This window comes from Schistocerca piceifrons, chromosome X (genome assembly GCF_021461385.2).
Source record: "Schistocerca piceifrons isolate TAMUIC-IGC-003096 chromosome X, iqSchPice1.1, whole genome shotgun sequence".
Classification (NCBI taxonomy): domain Eukaryota; kingdom Metazoa; phylum Arthropoda; class Insecta; order Orthoptera; family Acrididae; genus Schistocerca; species Schistocerca piceifrons.
Genome location: NC_060149.1, coordinates 749,499,195 through 749,525,387, shown reverse-complemented (window position 1 = coordinate 749,525,387; position 26,193 = coordinate 749,499,195). Strand labels below are relative to the sequence as shown.

At 42.1% G+C, this 26,193-nt stretch overlaps 1 protein-coding gene across 7 annotated transcripts in view; it reads right to left on the bottom strand.

The window, feature by feature from the left end:
* Nucleotides 1–9,353, bottom strand: part of LOC124722841 (nuclear factor 1 X-type) — a 585,762-nt gene extending 576,409 nt beyond the window's left edge. For all 7 annotated transcript variants that reach the window (XM_047247961.1, XM_047247963.1, XM_047247965.1 and 4 more), the window contains exon 1: nucleotides 9,260–9,353. In XM_047247961.1, coding sequence (XP_047103917.1) covers nucleotides 9,260–9,340 — 81 coding nt within the window. In that variant the 5' untranslated portion in view covers nucleotides 9,341–9,353. The remainder of the gene's footprint in view (nucleotides 1–9,259) is intronic.
* Nucleotides 9,354–26,193: the final 16,840 nt, after the last annotated feature.

Genomic DNA, 26,193 nt, shown 5'->3' with positions numbered 1-26,193 from the left:
TCTCTCGCGGAAATTGTAGAAATTAATGTGATGTGTTACACCATCGGACGTCTATTCCTCAGTACACAGCTTCAGTACACACTTTCAACATGGGCTTACGACAATTTATTCGTATCCGCGAAAACAGCCTTCAGGTCCCCATTCAGTCACCTAAAATTAAATTTTCAGTGTTCTCTGAGGAATACCGAGATTGTGCTTTCAGAGAGATCTTGTTTGAGTTTCTCTTTCAGGCTTCTTTTTTCAACAATGGTTTCATATCGCAGAGAAGTGATGTCCAACCTTTCAGCTTACCTGGGCCACATTGGAAGAAAGTGAGTATTTTTGAGCCTCACATAATCTACTAAACACTAACTATAGCCACTGAAAAATATAAATTGGAGAGCTAGGTATGGATGGACCAATGAGAGAAAGATATCGTGTTCCGGGCATTTCAAACCGAATACTTTCAATTTATCATAAAATAAACGGAATTTCACAGATTTTTTTTAACGGATCGTGTGATAGTTTCTCACTTCTTGGGCCGCTTTCGGCAGCATGCGGCCCGCGGTTTGGACACCCTTGTCTTACTGTCAATATCGGGGTGATGCTGATTACGAATCTTATTTAAAAATAATTAGATGAAATAGCTAGTACAAGCATGGTGTGGACGCTATCTTCAACTGGGAGATTTGAGTCCAAAAATTTGAGCGCCCTCGTGAAATCGGTAGTAGAGAAAGCAAATGAAAAACTTAGATTTGTGTTAACAGTTCTAGAAAAATGCGGTGCGTTTGTTAAGGAAACCACATACCAGACACTTGTTCGTCTCGTTATCTACAGAGGCTTGCAGTGATACGAAAATATGCGTTATTTCGGCAGTGACAGCCTAAGATTACGCTTATCTCACATCAGTCAGTCAAGTCAGCTAGAGCAGAGTGTGGAGATTACTGGGAATTCGTTTCAACTAGTCCGGTCTTTCGGCGCGCTACGCGTTGCTTTCTGACTTCGGAGTCAAAAAATGTGTGTGAAATCTTATGGAACTTAACTGCTAAGGTCATCAGTCCCTAAGTTTACACACTTCTTAACCTAAATTGTCCTAAGGACAAACACACACACCCATGCCCGAGGGAGGACTCGAACCTCCACCGGGACCAGCCGACTTCGGAGTCCTTCCGGGATAGACGTATGGGAGCGGTAGCATACAGTGTCAGGGAAGTAGCGTGGCCGCTCGGATGCCTACTGCGCTGTCCGGGGGCAGATAACAGCTCGGCGGGGAACACCGAAACAAGGAGCATATCCACTCCATCTGGGAACACGGAAAACTTAGCAAATAATCGTTGGAAGAACGTGAAACAAACTGAGCGCGGGAGCAGAAAGAACAAACTTATACGTCACACAGAAGTCGTGTAGCAAATTTGCTGAATTCTTCGAATCGCAAGCTGTTGACATCCTCTACAGATAACGCGGTGTGTCAGCTGTTACGTAACATCACTGCGGCCTCATTAGGAATCTAGAGGGCACTATTTTTCGGCACTATTTCATCTTACGCAAATATTGCGATGAGATTACGAGTCAATTACTGCGTCGTCGAGGGCGTGGCTCTAGATTCTCTTGCCTGCCTACCTCAGTTTTTAACAGCTCATACTCGTAATTTGACTGTATTATAGTCGATTGTTATGCTGTATTCACAATATTTATTTGGCAAAGTGCGGGGTTCGAAACTGAAATCTCTTCCATATGTGCCGCGCATTCAGGTAGCATAGGTGTAGCAACTGTTGCACAGACTTGAGTTTTACGTTGCTGTAATTTAACGCGTCGTGTCATGTAGTGTAGCTATTAAGAAACAGCTCGCAATGAAAACGAATAAATAAAAATTAATGAGGCTCTAGTTTGGTGCTGATTAAGTAAGTGTTTAAAATGTTCAAATGTGTGTGAAATCTTATGGGACTTAACTGCTAAGGTCATCAGTCCCTAAGCTTACACACTGCTTAACCTAAATTATCCTAAGGACAAACACATACACCCATACCCGAGGGAGGAATCGAACCTCCGCCGTGACCAGCCGCACAGTCCATGACTGCAGCGCCTTAGATCGCGCGGCTAAGTAAGTACTTACACAATGTTAACTACACATTATGCACATGAACTCTGTTAGCCGGCCGCTGTGGCCGAGAGGTTCTAGGCGCTTCAGTTCGGAACCGCGCTACTGCTACGGTCGCAGGCTCAAATACTGCCTCGGGCATGGATGTGTGATGTCATTAGGTCAGTTAGGTTTAAGTAGTTCTAAGTCTAGGGGATTTATGACCTCAGATGTTAAGTCTCATAGTGCTTAGAGCCATTTCTGAACCATTTTGAACTCTATTAAATTATTCTGGATACAACCACACCCATGTAGATATGTAAGGATTCATTGGTGCATGACGATGGAGCGTACCCTCTAAATAGTCCTGAAGAGACTATAAAAGTTCTCTTCAGTTAGCTTTCTTACGATGGAAAAGCTACAGTATATATATTTTTGATTTTTAAGGGGGAATTAATGAAATTAGAAAAACAGGAAACTGATGCTAGTCACATGAAGGTAGAGCAATTTTCTCTGAAATCAATCCAAAATGCAAAAAATAATGAGTGGAAGTTGTTCATTTATTTATTGTCAAAATAATGTAATTTACTTTTGTCAAGACGAAGGTTCAGAATCATCGGAAGTGATTTTCTAAAAAAGCGTCTTTGATAGTTGGATAATAGTTCACTATCTTGACAGTAAATACCTGTATTCACAAATGTATATCCAACTCTGAAAATGTATGTTGGGGTTTGTGTTTACGTTAACAGTGAACTTTTACCAATTTATTTATAATTTCCTAAATTTGCAATGCTCCCGAAAGGTGTCGTAATAAAGCTTCTTAGTAATAAAGAGTGACTGGAGCAGGAAATGCATTTTAAAAGAATTTCGTTAGTCAGTCGCAGACCTGAACGAATACTTATAACAACGATAAATTTAAATTTTAACTGTAAAGATGTCTTTTTTGGTCTACAGAATACAAATTATCGCTATGTTATGTATTTTTCATATTAATAAGTATGGATGCTGAAACACAAATGGTGTAATAAGTATGTAACGATGACATTTCCCAATATTTTTGGTTTCCCTGAACCTACTCCGTCTGAACGAAGTAGTCTTGCACTCAGTAAACGGAGGTGGCATTTATTTTTTATAGTGTGGGATTTGTCACCCTCGCAAAAAATACGTTTAATGTAACTCTCTGCTGCGTATTATTGGAAAATACACACATATCACCAGAAACACTGAAAAATCAGTATATGGAAATACAAATATGTTAACACCACTATAATCTGACTACCTCAGCCGGCCGGGGTGGCCGAGTGGTTCTAGGCGCTACAGTCTGGAACCGCGCGATCGCTACGGTCGCAGGTTCGAATCCTGCCTCGGGCATGGATGTGTGTGATGTTCTTAGGTTAGTTAGGTTTAAGTAGTTCTAAGTTCTAGGGGACTGATGACCTTAGAAGTTAAGTCCCATAGTGCTCAGAGCCATTTGAACCATTTTTGACTACCTCAAATTCCAAAGAGCACCAGGTTCGTGTCAATAAGTAAAAGATTTTTGCAAAATAAATGTTAGAGATATAAAAATTGGAAATAAAAGTTACCGGAAGGTAGAAGCATGAGCCAAGTGTGCACATATAAAAGCTCATGGCTGATTCCGAGTAATACTTTACAGCAGTAAAAGGACGTTCAACTTTCTCCGATTTCTAAATAGTCCAGTGAACCTACGTGACGTACTGAAACGTCATTTGCTGGTACATGCCTTATAAAGAAATTCAGCCTTAATTTGATAACGTAATACACTAGAAAGATACTGTGATCTATAAAATACCTCTAATAGACCAGGAATCCGTCCAGAATGCAAAAACAGAATATCATTGGTTTAGCTTGTGACAGGTAGCACGACAGGTTTGGCTGTAACATTTTGAGAATAAGATAGGTTAAATTAGAATGTATCGCGCATGCGACTTCTACGTCTCGCATTGCTACGTGAGTCTGCTTTACAGAAATATCACTCATCATACCTAGTGTGTCTTATAAAGAACAGCTTTTTAACCGCATGTCTCGAGGTATTCTGGAGAACCAGGGGACTCAGTGCGAAAAATAAATAAATAAATAACCGCTTCAGACAACACCTGGAAACTGCCATGAGCAGTTCACTGATGAAAATTTCCATTAGCTTCCTGCCACTGCAATTCTAAACAAGCAGAAGCGGCTATTCTCACAGCGCAATTGTTGTATCTATGTAATTGTTTAACCGCTGACGGTAATGAAAGTGAGACCCAATAAAAGCACACTGTTGCAGCTTAATAATTGAAGAACTGCTATCATTTTAATAGTGTAAACGAAGGAACATATGATTTAAAAAAATACGAAACTTTAAAATAACGAAATGGACATTGCTGATCAAACAGAGTATTTCACGTTCTAATAAGCCAAAATATTCCACCTGCTTTCATTTCGCACCGGCTCCATGAAAAGTGAATATTCCCAGGAGAAGAGTCTAGGAGCAGCGCTAGGTTTGACAGCAGAATTTATTAAATTTGCTTCCGGATCATGAGTATGTAGTGATGATGGTGGTGATACATGGGGAATAAGTGAAATGGGCAGTTCGGGTTAATGAAAGTGCAGAAGTCTTGTTTTAAATGAACGTAAATGAAGTATGCCTAGACTGAAATAAAAATCTAATAAAATAGAAACAGAATTGTATTTCGTTTTTTGTCTGTTAAACAGATGTCAAAACATGCAGACACGGGCAATGTAAGAAAAAAAAAAAAAAGAAAAACGGATGAATTAAGCCATATTGACAAACGATGATATTCAAGAGGAAGAGTGTGACAAGATTATATCTCATTCTCTTCAGTCAGAAAAATGCTCAAGAACTGTTTAGAACATAAAGGCAAGCACTAAAATTTTCTAATTCAATGATCTTTCACCCTTAGCAATGCTTTTTTGAGGACAAAAAGATTGCGCATTGGATTCGATGTTAAACTAGAGGTCTTCCCACAGTTATCTGTTTCAGGTGGTTTTAGTTTCCAGTACTTACATGTCTAAAGAAAGTGTTACAGTGTTTCAGGACCACCATTCGAGTTTATGTTTTCCCCACTTACTTAGGAACATAGGCAATAAATTTGTAAAGTTAAACCACTTTCCCTATTTATGGTCGAAATAAAAAATAGTTTGTGGAAAATAGAAATAAAAGGGAAAAAAGTAGTGATATGCAAAACAAGTTGTACCATATAAGAGATAATTCAAAGAGATAGTTTTTAGGCCCGTAGTACAAACAGGAAATGTAAATTGACTGCTTTAAATGTAACATTTCGATTCTAAAACACGTACAACAGAAACAAATCAACAAATGTACATGGGTCACACTTTACTTTGTGCTTCGGAAAATAAGACTAGCACGACAGAATTATTTCTATTTCTTCTGTAAGATCTTAGCGGTCTAGATAAATGCTGTATTTTAATACAGCTGTACAATTAATATTTTACAGTTATTTCCGATGTGGTTACCAGAAAATTATTTCACGAATGAATAACCGATCAACCGGGGAAAGTTTTACCTTGCGATATTTCAGTGCCACGTGACACTATGTTCGATTGTGTAACGAGGCGACACGGATAGGCTTGTTAGCTAAGATACTGTATCTGCCGAGAGGACACAAATAAGTCTCACTGCTTATCCCACCAACAAGTTTAAAGTTCTGTATCGTTACTTGGCCGAAAGTATCCCTCGGCTGTACTCGCTCATTCAAGACGAGTATCAAATCAAGTGAAATGAAAGTATTTATTAAGGAGTGGCGGATTCCGTTTGACGGGCGAGTCTGCGGGGGTGCGGTAAGGCGTCGGAGAAGCAAGGCCAAACAAGAGATGCCGACACTCTGAGGCGTGCTGCCCACTGAATGAAAACACAGCCAAAAGAGAGCACTACAACTGATTGCTAGGACAAGTATGAGGGGATACCAGGGCGTTGAAGTTGAGCGCCCGTGGGAACCAGATTACGACCGGTCCCGTTAACCAGAGCTGACAAATCTGAGTTTTTAAAAAAATAGATTTATGGGCAGTTTATTTGTCGCAGACTTGCGAGCCAAAGGACTGAGTGAGATACGGAGCCACAACGGTGCAAGCTGTACGTCATATCAGGGCGTAGATTACTGATCTACAGCTCTGGACTCGTCCCCAAGCCGCTTCAAGTTCGGTATTCACGGCGTGGGAACTATTCTCAACTGAACTGCGGAACTCGTCAGGTGGAATCATTACCAGCAAAGTATTTGAAACATTGATTAATTTTACTGATTGTTATGCATGGTGTTCGTGACAACGCATAGTAAAACTACTTCAGTGTATTCTTTAGGAAAAATGGATAAAATCTGAAGGTGCCAAAGTTCATAAAGTAAAAACAGAACGATTCTTTAAAATTCCTCAGACACTTACAAAAAATGAATCTAGCTGTCATTTTAAATAAGCACAGTTATTTTGTCAAGCGGCGGAAACACTCTGGATGTCATACACTGTATTTCAGTCGTCTCGTCTACTTCGGACACTCTAAGATCTCCAAGCGTGGTCGCAGTTTCCTAGCCATTGTCTCTAAAATTAGGCGGAGCACAAGGTCCTACACCCGTAAGACGTCACTCTCGCGTATAAGTTGGAGAGGAAACGCTAAACTTAATTTCATGTTAAGAAATGCCTTTGAACTATCCGTGCGGAGCGCTAAAAGTACAAAGAGGGGAAAAAATAATTCGTGTTCGACAGGCTTCTTCTAGCATACTAACACCGCTGCAACAATGGAAATATTGAAAGGGCTACGAAATTAAATGAAGAGAAACAAACACTGAAACGAAATTCAAATTGACACACAAAAGCGAATAATTTTTTATCTTCGTAATAATTTCGATAAGATCGGTAGCATTTAAAAATCGTATTTAGCTCAGATTTTTGGACATCAATTGTTCTGCACCGTCTAGTGCCTACAAATTAATCGCGCTAATCGGCAAACGGCTAAATTGTCACAAATATAGCTCGTTGCAGCTTCTTACCTTTTTTAAATTATTAATTTCTCCATGAGAAGAGCGGTGAGTACCACAGCTGTAGATAATTGCCGCGGCTCCTGGTGTAAGATTTTCTGTTTAAAATACACGATCAATTAACGACCTTTAGGAAGTCGAATCCTGTCTTGTTTTTTAAACAAAAGACTTCACAACTAGAGCTGCTGTTACTGACAGCAGTGGTCTTTTACTGTAAGGCAAAGCGGACGCAGTTTGTCTGTTACACTACGCTCACCAGGTCCAAGTGGAAAGTGTCCTGTTGAAGCTGTTCGCCCGCAAGGCGTTCCTGCACAGATGTCATACGTCCCAAGGCGAACAGTACTTAACGGCAAGAAACTAAACACTACTCAGCCAAGCATCTGATCTACATTTCCTACAGATTTTTAGAGGGAGTAACAGGGTAAGGTTTCACTTCTTCTCGTGCAACTGGAAAGCATAACATTCCCGTACAACACCTCCACTATGCAGGGCGGAAAACTTTGTGAATTGTTATATTTAAGTCTAGCTAAACAGTAACAATACTTCAGCCGCAGTTAATGGACTTTATGAGACACTATAAATTCGTTAATGCTTTATAGGATATATAACAGGCTACAGTGGATGGCACATGAACATTCCAAGCCACCGGCTTACTCTGGGGTGCAGTGTTCACCCAGAATGACAAAACATGTTGACTTTTGACCTGGACTGCCGTACAAACATGTACGTGTCGTTATCGCCTTAGTTGCGAGAAAGACCAGCAGGGCGTGTAAACCGAGACATATTTGGGGTACAGTTACGCTATCTGAAAGCTACTTAAGTGACTCAGGCACAGAGCTGCTGTCCTATACTGATATCATCCCACCGGTGTATCACCATATCTCCAACTACTTCTGTATAAACCACCGAGGAAAACACTAATTTTAATGCCGATCACGTTTTCTAAGAGTATGCTATACTGCTCAGAGGATAAATAGGGCACACACATCGCTGGCAGTGTAGACATTGGATATTTATAAAAAAATTCTGGGAGATTTTTGCCCTTACTAAATTATGTAATAAGTTGTGAACAGTTTAGTCTGGCGTGTGTTCCAGCAAGTGACAAGTACATAACATACTACGACTTTCACGCGAACATACCGGTGTTATCAAACAAAGGAGGACCTTCACTGAAATCATGTCGATATTACGAAAATATATTCATCGTTATTATGTAGACACAACACAGCGATTTCCAACAATTTATTTTTGATGTTTGTTTATCGGTATATTTGAGGCGAAATTTCCTAGCAAGCAAAAGTACATAAAACGAGTTAGTAGTGTAATGAGGTTGGTCAAACCGCCTGCATACAGCTGCTCAACAGCAAATTTAGTGTCAGCACACCCGTTTTGCGTTTCGTTTCTTAACATCGTCAGTGGGGTTAGAGATTTTCTTGCTATCGTTTTGCTGTCTCAGGCGTGTTTCAGTTTTAGTATAGACAGTTACAATTCTGTGATCAATTTTAGCACTTGTCGTCATTGTTGTGACGTACAAGAGTTACTGTAACAGCATTCACAGCAGAAATGACGATAGGTGCAAAATCGACCGCCCACTGTCATTGTGGCGTACAATGTCGCCCAGCAAAACTACACACTGACGATGCCTTGACAGGAACCGGCAAACCCATCCGGTCAGAAGAAAACAATAACAAAGGTGTCAGATGCAGACGTTTTGCCGAACCACATCACTGAGTCAGTAAGAGCGGGGGATGGCTCCACACACGAAGGACTCGCTAGCGGGCGACATGACGTTCGCGTAGTGGAGCGGTGCGGCCGAAAAGGCGCGAAGGGATGGCGCGGCCACGTGCACCCCGCGCTGTCACTCAGTGCGGCCAGGCCCCGCCTACGGGCCCCCTGGCAACCAGTCACGTGACCGCCGACGCGCCGCACTCCGCCCCTTATCATTTTCACACGAGCTTCACGCCTACGCCGACAACAATAACAAACAGCTGTTCCCCGCGGCGGCCGACACCTCCTCCGGCGACGCGCGCCGTACGGCACTACACAGCTGCCGAGCGGCTCAGAGCCGGTGCGAAGCCCGGCGACAGATAACACGCACAGTCGGTCCACAACGGGAGGGTGGAGGTGCAAACCAGATAACAAAACAGCGGGAGCGACAAGAATGTAACGAGAAGAGAAGCGAGGGCGAGGAGCACACCTGTCCAGACGAGGGCGCCTGCAGGTATGTCGAGACGTCGGGCTCCACCATGCAGCTCCGCAGCGTGTCGGGGATGAACATGGTGCGAGCACGTCGGCGGCGGCGCGAGTACTGCCGGCCCGGCAGGCTGGCGGCGGCGGCGGCAGCGGCGGCGGCGGAGGCCGGTACGCCCCGCGGGGGCGGGCCCTCGCCCCCCTCCCGGGTGGGCCGGCCCGGCGCCGCCCCGCTGCCCCCCGCGCCCCCCGCGGCCCCATACCGCCGCGGCGACCACGTGCGCTCCGCGCAGCGCAGAGCCCAGCCGCAAAAAGCGCGGCTGCCGCAGCCACAATCCGCACCGCGCGCTCCTCTCTGCGCTCATTTCCATATGCTGTCTATCTCTACGAACTGTGCTTTTTAGAAACGCATTCCCTCTTTTGTCAATTCGCAAAACGTTCTGAATATTGCCCCTCTTATCACCGGGATCAAAATTTATAAGAAGAATATAATAATCCCAATCCCAAAGAAAGCAGGTGTTCACAGATGTGAAAATTACAGAACTATCAGTTTAATAAGTCACGGCTGCAAAATACTAACGCGAATTCTTTACAGACGAATGGAAAAACTGGTAGAAGCCGACATCGGGGAAGATCAGTTTTGGATTCCGTAGAAATATTGGAACACGTGAGGCAATACTGACCCTACGACTTATCTTAGAAGCTAGATTAAGGAAAGGCAAACCTACGTTTCTAGCATTTGTAGACTTGGAGAAAGCTTTTGACAATGTTGACTGGAATACTCTCTTTCAAATTCTGAAGGTGGCAGGGGTAAAATACAGGGAGCGAAAGGGTATTTACAATTTGTATAGTAACCAAATGGCAGTTATAAGAGTCGAGGGGCATGAAAGGGAAGCAGTGGTTGGGAAGGGAGTGAGACAGGGTTCTAGCCTCTCCCCGATGTTATTCAATCTGTATATTGAGCAAGCAGTGAAGGAAACAAAAGAAAAATTCGGAGTAGGTATTAAAATCCATGAAGGAGAAATAAAAACTTTGAGGTTCGCCGATGACATTGTAATTCTGTCAGAGACAGCAAAGGACTTGGAAGAGCAGTTGAACGGAATGGATAGTGTCTTGAAAGGAGGATATAAGATGAACATCAACAAAAGCAAAATGAGGATAATGGAATGTAGTCGAATTAAGTCGGGTGATACTGAGGGAATTAGATTAGGAAATGAGACACTTAAAGTAGTAAAGGAGTTTTGCTATTAGGGGAGCAAAATAACTGATGATGGTCGAAGTAGAGAGGATATAAAATGTAGACTGGCAATTGCACGGAAGGCGTTTCTGAAGAAGAGAAATTTGTTAACATCGAATATAGATTTAAGTGTCAGGAAGTCGTTTCTGAAAGTATTTGTATGGAGTGTAGCCATGTATGGAAGTGAAACGTGGACGATAAACAGTTTAGACAAGAAGAGAATAGAAGCTTTCGAAATGTGGTGCTACAGAAGAATGTTGAAGATTAGGTGGGTGGATCACATAACTAATGAGGAGGTGTTGAATGGGATTGGAGAGAAGAGACGTTTATGGCACAACTTGACTAGAAGAAGGGATCGGTTGGTAGGACATATTCTGAGGCATCAGGGGATCACCAATTTAGTATTGGAGGGCAGCATAGAGGGGAAAAGTCGTAGAGGGAGACCAAGAGATGAATACACCAAGCAGATTCAGAAGGATGTAGGTTGCAGTAGGTACTGGGAGATGAAGAAGCTTGCACAGGCTAGAGTAGGTAGCATGGAGAGCTGCATCAAACCAGTCTCAGGACTGAAGACCACAACAACAACAACAACATTTATTTATTTATTTATTGTTCCGTGAGACCAAATGAAGAAGAAGTCTCCATGGTCATGGAACGAGTCAGTACATGCAATTGTAACACGATAGTAGAAACAGATAAAATGAAATATAAAAAACATATTCAGGCGATAAGTCTTAAGTTTAAATAAAGAAAATCAACAATGTAACACTGGAATTTGCTTAATTTTTTAGCTCTTCCAGGAGCTTCTCGACAGAATAGAAGGAGTGAACCATGAGGAAATTCTTCAGTTTAGACTTAAAAGAGTTTGGGCTACTGCTAAGATTTTTGAGTTCTTGTGGTAGCTTATTGAAAATGGATGCAGCAGAATACTGCACTCCTTTCTGCACAACATTCCACATGCAGATTTGATTTCTGCCGAGTATTAACTGAGTGAAAGCTGCTAACTCTTGGGAATAGACTAATATTGCTAACAACAAACGACATTAAAGAAAATATATACTGTGAGGGCAATGTCAGAATTCCCAGACTATTGAACAGGGGTCGACAAGAGGTTCTCGAACTTACACCACATATAGCTCGAACAGCCAGTTTTTGAGCCAAATATACCCTTTTTGAATCAGAAGAATTACCCCAAAAAATAATACTATACGACATAAGTGTATGAAAATATGCGAAGTAGACTACTTTTCGTGTTGAACTGTCACTTATTTCAGATACTGTTCTAATGGTAAATAAAGCAGCATTTAGTTTCTGAACAAGATCCTGGACGTGGGCTTTCCACAACAGCTTACTATCTATCCGAACGCCTAGGAACTTGAACTGTTCCGTCTCGCTCATAATATTCCCATTCTGTCTGATCAAAATATCGGTTCTTGTTGAATTGTGAGTTAGAAACTGTAAAAAACTGAGTCTTACTGTGATTTAGCATCAAATTATTTTCCACAAGCCACGAACTTATTTCATGAACTACATTATTTGATACTGTTTCAATATTACACACAAGATCCTTCTCTACCAAGCTGATGTCATCAGCAAACAGAAATATTTTTGAATCACCTGTAATACTAGAAGGCATATCATTTATATAAATAAGAAACAGCAGTGGCCCCAGCACCGACCCTTGGGGAACGCCCCACTTAACAGTGCCCCACTAGGACTGAACATCACTACCACTCTCAATATTGCGGAGTATTACCTTCTGCTTTCTGTTCTTAAAGTAAAACGACTCCATACTGCCTTCATCTATTACATTTCAGTCTACTTAAGCACTCTTAGACAGTCTCTGCCTTCGGTCATTTTCAAGTAGCCGTTTCGCACTAAAATTCTGTGATGCCAAATATTCACCTATGATAGAGGATTGGTTTCTTCAGTCAACCCTATTGAAGAAACCACTCCTTTGTTGTACAGGTGTTTCACAATTCATGTTACACACTTCTAGAGGTTGTAGAGGGGACTTAGTAGATCAAGTTGTGCCTAGGAACCCATTTCCAGAAACACAATTCAACTACAGATCAAGTTGTGCATAGGAACAATGTCCGGAAACGTCATTCAACGACGCTACAGAGCGTCAACGTTAGAGGCGTATGTATACAGGGTGTTACAAAAATGTACGGCCAAACTTTCAGGAAACATTCCTCACACACAAATAAAGAAAAGACGTTCCATGTTAGAGTTCATTTTAGTTTGGGCCCCATGTTCTTCCACCTACGCTCAATGGAGCACGTTATCATGACTTCATACGGGATACTCTACCTGTGCTGCTAGAACATGTACCTTTACAGGTACCACACAACATGTGGTTCACGCACGATGGAGCTCCTGCACATTCCAGTCGAAGTGTTAGTACGCTTCTCAACAACAGATTCGGTGACCGATGGATTGGTAGAGGCGGTCCAATTCCATGGCCTCCACGCTCTCCTGACCTCAACCCTCTTGACTTTCATTTATGGGGGCATTTGAAAGCTCTTGTCTACGCAGCCCCGGTACCAAATCTAGAGACTCTTCGTGCTCGTATTGTGGACGGCTGTGATACAATACGCCATTCTCCAGGGCTGCACCAGCGCATCAGGGATTCCATGCGACGGAGGGTGGATGCACGTATTCTCGCTAACGGAGGACATTTTGAACATTTCCTGTAACAAAGTGTTTGAAGTCACGCTGGTACGTTCTGTTGCTGTGTGTTTCCATTCCATCATTAATGTGATTTGAAGAGAAGTAATAAAATGAGCTCTAACATGGAAATTAAGCGTTTCCGGACACATGTCCATATAACATATTTTCTTTGTTTGTGCGTGGGGAATGTTTCCTGAAAGTTTGGCCGCACCTTTTTGTAACACCCTGTATACAAGGTTATTCCATGATGACGTTACAAACTTTCTAGGACGGAGCAGAACGATAAATGTATCAAGTGGATGTAAGGGTCCCTTGTACTGAAAACTAACGAGTCCAAAGTTATAAGCGAAAACTGTTATGATAAAAAAAAGGTTCAAATGGTTCTGAGCACTATAGGACTTAACATCTGAGATCATCAGTCCCCTAGACTTAGAACTACTTAAACCTAACTAACCTAAGGGCGTCACACACATCCATGCCCGAGGCAGGATTCGAACCTGCGACCGTAGCAGCAGCGCGGTTCCGGACCGAAGCGCCTAGAACCGCTCGGCCACAACGACCGGCTCCGTTATGATACTCCTACTAGTGGAATACATGTATTGCTACTGTTGTTGATAAGACTGTGGAGTAGGCAATTTTCAGAGGGAGCAGTATGAACCAAATCAAGGAAGAAATGTCTGGTAAACATGGGCTCTAAAATGTATACCTGAGGAACGACGAGCAGTTGTTCGTCTTCGGTACTGTGAAACACATCTCTTCTACTGAACAAGTGCTCATAGCTCTTAAGGTATACATTTTAGAGCCCATGTTTAGTGGACTTTTTCCTTGTTTTGGTCCATACTACCACCTCTGAAAATTGCCTACCCTACAATGTTGGCAGCAAGAGTACCAGTACATGTATTCCACTATCGGTCAGAACGGTTTTCGCTTATAACTTTCGACTTGTTCGCTTCCGGTACAGGACCCTTACCCCAATCATACATTTATCCTTCTCCATCATCATTGAAAGTCGGTAAGATCATCACAAAATCACCCTGTGTATACATACATTTACAGGCGCCAGTGCTCTGTAGGGTCGTTGGATGCGTTTCCGGACATGGGTTCCTGTGTAACACTTGACCTAATAAGTCCCCTCTATAACCTCTAGAAGGGTGTAACATGAATTGTGGAACACCCTGTATGTAACTGAATAAACCAATGAATTTCCCATCGAAAAGGGTGTTAAACAAGGCGAGCCTATATCTCCAAAAATATTTGCAGCAGTCTCCGAAAAAGCAATGTCTAAATTGGGTTGGAAAACGAAGTGAATCCAAGTTCTGGGAAACAGTTTAAATAACGTGAGGTTCGCTGATGATATTTGCAAATAGTATAGAAGAAATTCAAATATTGGTTAGTGACCTTGCCTTAGCCTGCTTTGAATTGGCCTAAAAATGAACTGTGGTAAAACCAAGACCATGAAGAATGAATGGAATCGGAGAGAAATGTTTCCGTTGGAAGTACGTAACTGTAAGGGTCACAGAATACATATATGTGGATCAACTGCTAAAGATGAAAGGTGACCTAAAACCGGGAATATTTCGATGTATTAAATTAGCCTGGCAATCTTATATGTGATACTCTTAAGTTTTGAAGTCTAAGATCTCGACCGAGCTGAAGAAAATTCTTGACCAGCGTATACTGCCAGTAATAACTTGTGGCTGTGAGACATGGATATTAAATGAATTCATTGCTAGAGAACTAATAGTAGCCCAAAGAGGAAGGGAAAAAATCAATGTTGGGCTACACAAAGAAAGACAGGAACAAGCTGTTGATATTAGACAGACAACAAAGGTAGGGGTATAATGGAAAGACTGCATATCTTGGAACGGCAGTGGGCTGGTCATCTTGCTCGAAAAAAAGATGGCAAGTGGTCAAAACAAATACTAGATTGTAGCCCAATTTACCAAAAAAACCAAGTGGAAGGCCACGGGACAGAGACTTAAGAAAAGCAGCCGGATTGAAATGGTACCGGGAAGTTAGAGCTCGGCAGAAATAGAAAAACGTGCAGGGATCTTATGTTGCACGCCCACTCAAAGATGCCACATCACCAAGTGACCGAACTGGCTGATGATGATGATGATGATGATAATGACGATGAACAGAAGATTGCGAGTTCAAGTTGAGATCAGTCACACTGATTTAATATCTGATAATCAGCTTTGTTGCCTCATTGGTCTACTTTTTTTCCTTTTTTTCTTTATTGTTGTTTCATTCCTCTCGCCCCATACAAGTGGAGCCAGTGGGAAAACATTCTACTCTCCAACCGAAAGCATTAAAACGAACAAAAGAACGAAACAAATACGATTATAAGGTGAACAATTTTATTAATGTTTTTAAAACCTATAAAAAGATGGATTTTTGAAGGTATCTACAGAAAACTTCTTTAAAAAGTAGCACTGCATGTTCACTAAAAAGTTGTAGGGCCAGCGCTAGGGAACAGATTGTTTTGGGGAGTTGAAAAGTTTGATTTTCGGTAAGGTTGAAGGGCATGGGTATAAAAATAGGTATCTATTGGGGCGAATCTATGAAATCAAGGTCATGTGTAATGGGATAGAGGTATCAAAGCTATAGTTGATAGGAGGGATAAATATCGGCTCGAATTTTACTGTCTGGCATGGGGCGACAGTACATGTGGTGTTGGCGAGATCACACAGAAAGCCGAAATTTGAAAGTGTACATAAAAAAAAACGTTATTGCATATGGATGGTACTACTGATCTATCATTTACTCCCAAACGTCGAACTCACAAATGTACATGATGTCGATGTATCTACGAAGGCGTGCTGAAAAGTATTGTCTCCGAATTTTTTATGTGAAAACTCTTGAAGCTTTTTAAATAAAAGAAACTTTGTTAACACTCTACATCTTTTTTTTCACGTCTACATATTTATTTCTCAACATAGTCACTCTGGCGACGAACACATTTCTAGCAACGAGAGAAGTTCGTTGATACTGTCACTGTAGAATGTTTTACTTTGTTGACGGAGCCATAGCCCCATAGCCACACCTCTGCTTGTACCGCTTCACCACTATCAAAGTGAAGCCCTCGAAGGTGTTTTTAAAGTTCTGGAAACAGATGAAAATCGGATGGGGTCAAGTCGCGACTACATGCAGGATGATCGCTGACTCTGAACTCAAGGTGTGATGGGACTGTTGCAGGTGTCACAGCGCTCGTGTGTGTTCCGGCATTGTTACGCTTAAGGAGAGGGTGCTCTATGTCTGGAAGAACTCTTCGAATTCGAAACTCGATGACAGCACGTTGTTTCTCAAGCACCGACGTAGTTACGTCATACACCGCCATGTTACACGCTGCAATTCGGAGCCCTCTAGCGGCAGAGGTCTGCAAATACATAGACATGAAGAATAGCGATGAAGAATTTTAATAAAGTTCATTTTATTTAAAAAGCTCAATGAGTTTTTACAAAAAAAAAAAGAAATCTGAGGCTTTGCTTTTCGACACGCCCTCGTATTCACGGTACTGAGAAACAATTGAAACTATTCAATAGGAACACAGTACTAGCACCCAATGGAACTACAGTTAGAATTTGCGTTGAATACTCTTCGGTGATTACCCCTTTCCGAGCTCATATACATCGGGAATCTTCCGCAAAGCGTACAATTGGCGTGACTGCAAAAGGTCAGAGATCTTCGGAAGAGCGTGAAGAAATGGGTGTACAGTACCGTAGATCGGTATCCCTAACGTCCGTTAGATGTAGAATCCTATAGAATAATTACCTTCCTTGGGGGAAAGAATCTTCTCTCAAATCATCTGCACGAATTCAGAAGAAACTGCTACAGAAACACAGTTAGCCTACTTTCAGGACGTTTTGCGAGTAGAGATGCAGGTGAGCGCCTCTTCTCCAATAACCGGAAGGCATTCATTACTACACCACGTTGCTAACTGATAACCAAGATACCATCCTTAGGATTTTTTCCTCAAATCTTTGACTGACTAGGCTTTATTGACTAACAGAAACGAATATGTTACAGAAGACGAAGAGTGTTCAACAGAAACTAAGGAACATTGTTTGTGTGTGTCACTAGCAAACGTACTATGACCGCTAAAGTTCTCGACATACAGATAGTGCAAGCAGTACTATCAGATTGTCTCTTGTCTACAGGAAAAATGTTGTTGCTGGGTGACGATAACGACATGCAGAACGACTAACACATTATATCAACTGAATTTGAAGAACTGCAGTATAATGTCTAAAACAAGACAAAGATCAATTAAGTGCCCTATTAAAGGATTTGTGTTAATCTTATGAATTCTGTTTGTCGTATATGAACGTTGGGATAGTACTTCGAGGTTATATGAAATGGAACGAACATGTGAAATTAGTAATTGCGGAAGTGAAAGGCTGATTCTCAGATATACTGCAGAAACCACATAATAGGTGTTGCCACATAAAAGGTGTTACTGCGACTGATTCTAGAGTGATGCTCCATCATTTGGAGTTCTTACCAAGTAGAAATCACAGCAATCGTCGAACTTATTCGGTGTCGCGCTGCTAGGATCGTAAATTGTCAGTTCGACTACAGCTCACGCGATAGTGTTCAAGAAATGCTCATGGAACACAAATGTGAATCTTTGGCAGACAGTAACAGAATGGAAATTAGGGCAGGTACGAACGCATACCAGCAGTTATTTTTCTCTCACTTCTAACGCAAATGGAATAGGATAGGGAGTTGCTAATAGCGGTACAACCTATCGTAGGCAGTACACTGCACCGAGCATAGATAAAGGTGTAATGAGGTCAGAGCATTTACTACTGTATTGCTCATATCAACAAACATGGTTTTCAAAATTAAATAATATAAATTTTTAAAGTTATTACATAGATCTTGGATAAATGGATTGTACTAATTCATGTCGTGTAAAAGTTTGCTATTAATGCTTCGAAAAAGAAATATCGGGATATGACTTAAACGGTAACAACGACGGACAGTTTCCATCAATTCCAAGCAGCGTTAGACATTACTTAGTTGAAACTTTGCTGTTTCTTTAGCATTGTGCTTAACATTTTTATATTTACCGACTATGTACTACGACGAGTTGAACTTCAAATATCTATAATCATTATATCATGACATTCCTGAATGGCTCTCACATATGTAAATATTATTCCTTCAATTCCTTTAATACACAAACGTGCATTCTGCAGTGAAATAGACGACTTCATGCGTAATACCAGTTACCTAAAACCTTGTTTCATTATCCTGAGCAATTTATGAGACAATGTGGATTTTCACTTTACACGGGAGATCCAGCAGCGAATATCCAGCGGGTTGGCGAAGGGTGAGGGAAAACCTGACCGTGTTCTCTTCAGCAGAAATATTACTGCATTTACCTTAACTTACTGGAAAACCAAGTCCAATTATCATCTCATACAATCTGTTCTCTACATCTGGTTTCTTGCGACTTCATATCACTTACAAAGACGAAGGAATAAATTTAGTGACTTTGAAGGATGGCTGGAGCTTCTAAGTTGAAAGAATTACGACTGGCATTGCCTTTTTATTGTGTTCACATGTTCATTGAGGTTGCTTAGATCCCTTCGCTGTGTGGTATCACTCATAGGTATGTAGTACCGACTATCTCATGCTCTATTTATTTTTGTAAATCGCCATTCTAGAACATATGGGACGACAATGTTTCTCTCGGACTGCCAGCGGGACCTGCGAAAATAAAGATACGAGGGTTTATCAACTATGTCAAAACGAAAATGGATAAATCACTTAGAGGCTGCATTTTGAGAATATTGAAACCTACGGAGAATACGTTGCAAATTGCAATGGTTTTAATCAAGTGAATTTATCTGTGGAAGCATACAAATACAAACAAAAAGTTTTGACACCACTGGTAATATCTCTGGAACGCAACTGAAGTAGATGCTGCGACGTATAGTTGCGAAAGTGAAGGAATAGGAACCGTGAATGAAACTAGTGAAGGGCTAACGTAGAGCATTGCAATGTAAATGGTCGTGTAATGTGTCAGTCTGACAATTACCTTCACATATGATGATATGGTTACGAAAGCATGAACGCTCTAGGAAAAAGTATTTCTCTGCAGCTAAGTTAGACTCAGAAGCTGATCGCATTTTAGAGTGTTCTACATCCTCAAGTCGCCGAAGTGGCGTCAAATCGAAAGACTTGCACCAGGCGAACGGTCTACCCGACGGGAGGCCCTTGTCACACGGCATTTCATTTCATCACAACACCGCATCTAAGACTGGTTGTGGAATTACTGGTGGCTGTAATGTCTAAGCACAATGATGGTACACCACTACTGTAGTGGGAAGTGACGTGAAATTGATGGTAGAAGCAACAGTGAAGCAATTGAGACTACTACGTAAAGAAATCACATTAAGTTCATCTGCTCCAGAACGATGAGACAGCACATCAAACTAAGAAAATCAATCACTCATTACACAATACCAGTACTTGAACTTAGGCTTTAAAATATCTAGGCAGACTTGCACTATAGTACCGTGATGAATAATTCAGCGAGATCTATTAAACGTCGAATTTATACGTAAGTACGCGTAAAGCTCCGTGGCGCTGCGGAAGGTTTCCTGCATTCATACGACAGGGTATTTAGATGAAATTAACCAATATTGTAACTTTAGTATTTAAGCTGCTATTATTTTTTGATAACTGTTTATTTGGTTTTGGAATTCAGTTTAATCTGTTTCATTCACAAATTAATGGGTACGTACTTGGATTTACACCCTCACAAATCTTGTGTATGTCTTTATTACTCTGGAACCGAAAATATTTTGCACCAGCTAGTAACGTTACGTTTATTGTAATGGTGTGGAAGGACGCAACGCTGGTCCTTTGATAATGCTTAAGATTTAGACAATTCTAGTACTCATTAACATACATGTTTCTTGAGTCCATTTCGCAGCCCTAGCCTGCAAATGAAACGAATCTCAGCTTAAAAAAGCAATTTCATGTTGATGGTGAAGTTGGAAGCATGACGAAAGGTTTAGAATATTCAGAATTGAGACAAGAAGAAATAAATAACCACAAAAGCCACAAAAAGGTTAGAGTATGTCAATGGAACATAGAGCCAGGCTTCCTTTGCACGGCATTAACTGAACGAGTGTTTGGTCTATGGAAAACGTCCAGACAGCTAGTTCGACGCTTCCTGAGTACTGACAGTATGTCTGAAACGTTTGGCGTTTATTCATTGGTAATGCAACTACATTCACAGGACTTGATCCTGGAGTGTTAGAAGCAGGGAGAAGGTGTACGCGAAACATTTTTTGTATTTTCTTCTGGCCGCTGTTCTTCTTCTAATGGGGACATTTTATTTAAAATGCTTTCTTAATCTCATCACAGTCTGTTTCTCTCGAGGTCATATTATCTGCAAAGAGACAGACGGATTGTGAGAAGTTGGAAAATGTTTCTTAACTACCTCCAGGAAGTAAGTAGGTTACACGATAGATCACAGAGATTTAAACGTTGTCGATTCAGCTAAATACCTAGGAATTAAAGTTAGAAAACCTTAAATTGGAAATATCATGTAGAAAATGTTGATGGGAAGGCAAACTAAAGACTGCATTTTATTAGCAAAGCATTTAGGAGATGCAATAAATTTACTAAAGGGACTATCAATACTACACTTGTCCGTTCTTTTCAGGAGTACAGATGCGCGGTGCAAGAACCCCACCAGATAGGATTGACGGACGATATCAAAAAAGTTCAAATAGGGCAGCTCGCTCCGTATTATCGCGAAGCAGGGGAGAGAGTGCCACGAATATGAGAAGCGAGTTGGGATGGCAGTCCTTAAAACAAAGGCCTATTCGTTTGGATGAGATATTTTCACGAAATTTCAGTAGCCAACTTTCTCCTCTAAATGTGAAAATATTTTATTGTCACCCACCTACGCATGGAGAAATGACCATCGTAATAAACTGAAAGAAATCGGAGATGGCACGGAAAGATTTAGGTGTTAATTTTTCCCACGTCCTATTTGAGAGTGGATAGATCGAGAAATACTATGAAAGTGGGCCTATGAATCCCTTGCCAAGCACTTAAGTGGGAAATTCAGAGTAGTTATGTAATTATAGATAAAGTACAGACACCAAATTGAATACTACCAGACTCATAGTCACTGCGATAACTCAGTTGTTAATCAAAATGATGAGTCGTCATATGCTGCAGAACACAGAAGCTCTCTGAGACGGAAACACACATCACTTCACTCGTGCGCTGCGTCCGTCGTTTGTTATTGCACTGTCGCGAGTTAGTATGCAGTACGCTAGGCGACGTATTACGTAGTCACCTATGGAAAAGCCAGTCGTTGGTGAGGCGAAATGAAAGACCTTCCTGACTTTCAACGAAGCTGCTCAGCTGTAGCGCTGTTAACTGGAGAAGTGGTATAGAAGAATGACAATTTGTTGCATTTATGGACAGTAGTAGTGCCCATGGTAATGAGGGAATATGCGAGTCGTCACAACACATTACTGAGATATAGACAATCAAACGTGAAGTCAGTCTCATACTCAGACATCGAATGTTCGGAGGGATGTAGGAACAGAGGAAAACTGTCGTTGACCAGGGTTCTCGTAGAGCACATATGCCGTAGCATACCAACGATATGATGTGATGCGTCGAGTCTTATCTGTGTCGCGCAATTAGTGTTGTGATTGTGTAACCGTTGAGTACTGCCTGCAGGCGAACAAAGTCTGTTCCTCTTCACGAGCGTTGAGGGGTCGGCCGCTTAATGTTCCCATCCGCAGGACGGATCATTATCAACCGCGCCACATGTCGTTGTTCCATAATATACTATGTATCAGTTTGAAATTTAGAGGGCTGCCTGATGTTATGAAGTTCTCACTACCACCTCTTGCCTGCCAAATACAGACGATGTAAATTTCTTCTACTATGAAGAGTGGAATAAGCTACTTTAACGTCGATCGTCACCGCAGCTGAGTGTGTTAGCGACCTCGCCTACGGAGTCGGGCATAAAAGTATTAATGGACGAAAATCAACTGTCGGCGACTGAGACCCTATACTACATAAATCTGCCAGAAAAAGTCACACAAGTAGTGTGGGTGAAGTGTCGTCAGTAACCAATCAGTATCTCTGATAACCTGTTGCTGTGACCACTGAAGCCATAGCTGTGAGCGGCGAAAACTGAACATTCACAAATGTTTGGAAATTTCTGACCTCAGATCAAAATCAACAACACTGCAGCGCTACGCTAATGGCGACGAGTCTATGCAACATGATGAAAGCTCATTCGGAGAATGTAGTGTGATACGATAAAAAAAAAGTCATATTCCCCGTTTCAAACTGGGTGTGTGTGTCTGTTTCTTTCTGTGTGTGTGTGTGTGTGTGTGTGTGTGTGTGTGTGTGTACAGCGGAAAACCATGGTGACGTTTATGAAAAGGTGGGAACTGTGTTGGCCATTGTTTCAATTTGTTACTCTGCAAGGATAAATTACGTCCAGCGATCATGTGGGAATTCTAAGGAACCAAGCGGCTGATACGGTAATGAAATTGTTCCCTAACAAGGAAGCCATTCCGATTTTAGAGCGCTAGCAGCGTTTACGCTTGGTTGCGAACACGTGGATTATTAAAGCGTTGCTTGTAGAGTAGATAATCCGTTGCTACTCATTACTGACGGATCTGTAAGATCATGACGAAAAATACTCTGAAAGCAATGAACTAACTGTATACATCAAAAAGACGATGAACTGCAGCAATACGATAGAACGAAGAGGGTATGAGTTCATTACCTGGAGATTACGTTATTTTAATACTTATTTTAATATTACTGTGCAACGCTGTGGCAGAATAAGATAATAATCGACAGCATATTTGTAATGATGGTGTTGCTTGCCGATGTAAGATGCAGATAAACAGTACGATATCACGGATGGAGAAAAACAGATAACGAAAGGATCTGACGGGGTCCGAACCAAACAGCGCAGTCACTGAGACAGTGGAGAGCAGGAATAGGTATCAAATCCAAATTCGATCATCTTGATTTAGATTTACCGTAAATCACTGAAAATTGTGCTGGAAAAGCTGTTCACTGTCCTTATCCATCTACACTTCTGGTCTGGGTTTAGGTTCACCGTAAATCACTTAAAATGATTACTGGAGGAAGTTCTTCCCTACCCTTGAACAACGGAGCTAGTGGTCTGTCTTACAAATCTTCGGCGTCTACCCGGCCCTCCTTTTCTGGAACTGATGTAATTTGGAAAATAACCAGAGAATTAGTAGAGAGTATGCTGCCTCATATTTTATTTTAGTTCAATTGGTTCAAATGGCTCTGAGCACTATGGGACTTAACATCTGAGGTCATCAGTCCCCTAGAACTTAGAACTACTTAAACCTAACTAACCTAAGGACATCACATACATCCATGCTCGAGGCAGGATCTGAAATTGCGGCCTAGAACCGCTCGGCCACATCGGCCGGCTTTTTGTTTTAGTACATAAGCTTATTTAGGCTTTATTGACCTCATCAGTATGTGTCCTGACGTTGTAGATGGACACAGGCCAACTAAGAGTAAACTATTACTGCTGTCCGTAGTTGTTAGATGTAATATCTTCTTCAGTAACGTTTCTAAGTTGTTCGATGATTTGATGTTGTACGTATATTATAATACATTTTCTATTAGTTTTACAGTCGTAGAAATTCAAATTTACCCAAAGATAATTACATCTGAGTAACCAACTAGCTGTCAAACTTGAGTAGTTTACTCAAAGTTGACAAACGATGATCAGCCAGAACACTATGACCACCCACCTAATGGCAGGTATGTCGTCGACCTTTGGCGCGGATAACAGCGGCGACGCGTCGTGGCATGGAAGCAGTAAACCTTGGTAGATCGCGGGAGGAAGCTGGCACATCTGCACACACAAGTCACCTATTTCCCGTAAATTCCGGGGAGGGAGTCGATGAGCTCTAACGCCACGTTCGATCACATCCCAGATGTGTTCGATTGGGTTCAGATCTGATGAGTTGCGCGCCAGCACATTAATTGGAACTTGCCACTGTGTTCCTCGAACCACTCCTTCACACACCTGACATTGTGACATGGCACAATTTCTTGTTAAAAAATGTCACTGCCGTCGGAAAACATGCTCGTCATGAAGAGGTGTACGTGGTCTACAACCAGTGTACGATAATCCTCTGGTGTCATGGTGCCTTGCACAAGCTCCACTGGATCCGTGGACGCCAACGTGAATGTTCCCCAGAGCATAATGGAGCCGCCACTAGCTTGTCTCTGTCCCATTGTACAGGTATCAATGAGCTGTTCCCCTGGAAGACGACGGATTCGCGCTCTCCCATCGGCATGGTGAAGAAGGTATCAGGATTCATCATATCAACCAACGCTCTCCCATTGCGCTAAAATCCAGTGTCGATGGTCACGTTCTCATTTCAGACATAGTAGCCGATGTCGTGGTTTTAACAATGGTATCTGCATGGGTCATTGGCTGTGGAGGCCCATCTTCAGGAGTGTTCGGTGCACGGTGTGTTGAGACACACTTGTACTCTGCCCAGCATCAAAGTCTGATGTTAGTTCCGCCACAGCTCGCCGCCTGACTTGTTTTACCGGTCTGCCCAGCCTACGACGTTTCACATCTACAATGAGGGGTGGCCGCCCAACCCCACGACGTCTGGACGTGGTTTCACCTTGCTTTCGCCCCGTGTTGAAGACGCTTACCACAGCACACCGCGAACAGCCGAAAAGTGCAGTTTCCGAAATGTTCGTGCCGAGCCTCCGGGCCATCACAATCTGCCATCGATCAAACTCAGATAGATAGCGCGCCTTTCCCATTCTACACACGGACAGCACGCTCACAGACACTACATGCACCGTGCGCGCGTCTGACTAGCAATGATTCCTCTCCAGGTGAGGCTGCTATCGCCTAGACGCGTTTATATCGATAGTAGGCCGGCGGTCATAATGTTCTGGCTGATCAGTGTATGTCCATCCGCAACCTCAGGACATGTACTGATGAAGGGAATAATGCCGAAATAAGCTTATATGCCAAAATAAAATATCAACAAGCATATTGTCTACTAATTCTCTGCATAATGTCCTACTGTCACATAATATATCCTTCAGGTCCCATAATACAGTAATTTGGGAAGTTGAGATAGCTAGAATCAAAACAGGTGGTGCGTCCTGAGGAGACGTTCAATCATAGTGATAGTGCTCCAAGTAGGTCTTGAATGTATGCTCCTAGGGACGACTGATGAGACAGCGTTTGGTTGATGGCAAGGTGAAGGCATAGGCACACCAAATCATCCTAGGGATATTACCTATTAGAAATAATCGTTGCCTGCTCTCCCTCTTGAAGTGCACCCATAGGCGAGACTGCAAAAACTCATCGCTGATACATAACTACATTCCTCCACAAAACTTGAGGTCAAACTAAATAAATTAACTTATTATCAACTCGGTGTAACTGAGTGTCTTCCAGTCGTGCACATAAAGTCGGACGTCACATCACATAAAGTCAGAGTGATTGTAGACCCAAATGTCGTTGGCACCGGAACATAAGGCAGTTGACGCAACGTACGTATGTGTGTGTGGGGCTGGGGGTGGGGAGGGGGAGTTGGTGTGTGTGTGTGTGTGTGTTCAAATGTTTCAAATGGCTCTGAGCACTATGGCACTTAACATCTGAGGTCATCAGTCCCCTACAATTTAGAACTACTTAAAGCTAACTAACCTAAGGACATCACAAACATCCATGCCCGAGGCAGGGTTCGAACCTGCGACCGTAGCGGTCTCGCGGTTCCAGACTGAAGCGCCTAGAACCACTCGGCCACACCGACCGGCTGTGTGTGTGTGTGTGTGCGTGTGTGTGTGTGTGTGTGTGTGTGTGTGTGTGTGTGGGTGGGTGGGTGGGTGGGTGGGTGGGTGGGTGGGTGAGTGGATGGGTGGATGGGTGGGTGAGTGGGAGGGTGGGTTTGTCAATCGGCGAACTGTTAGTGTGCACTTTGGTGATATTTTTCATT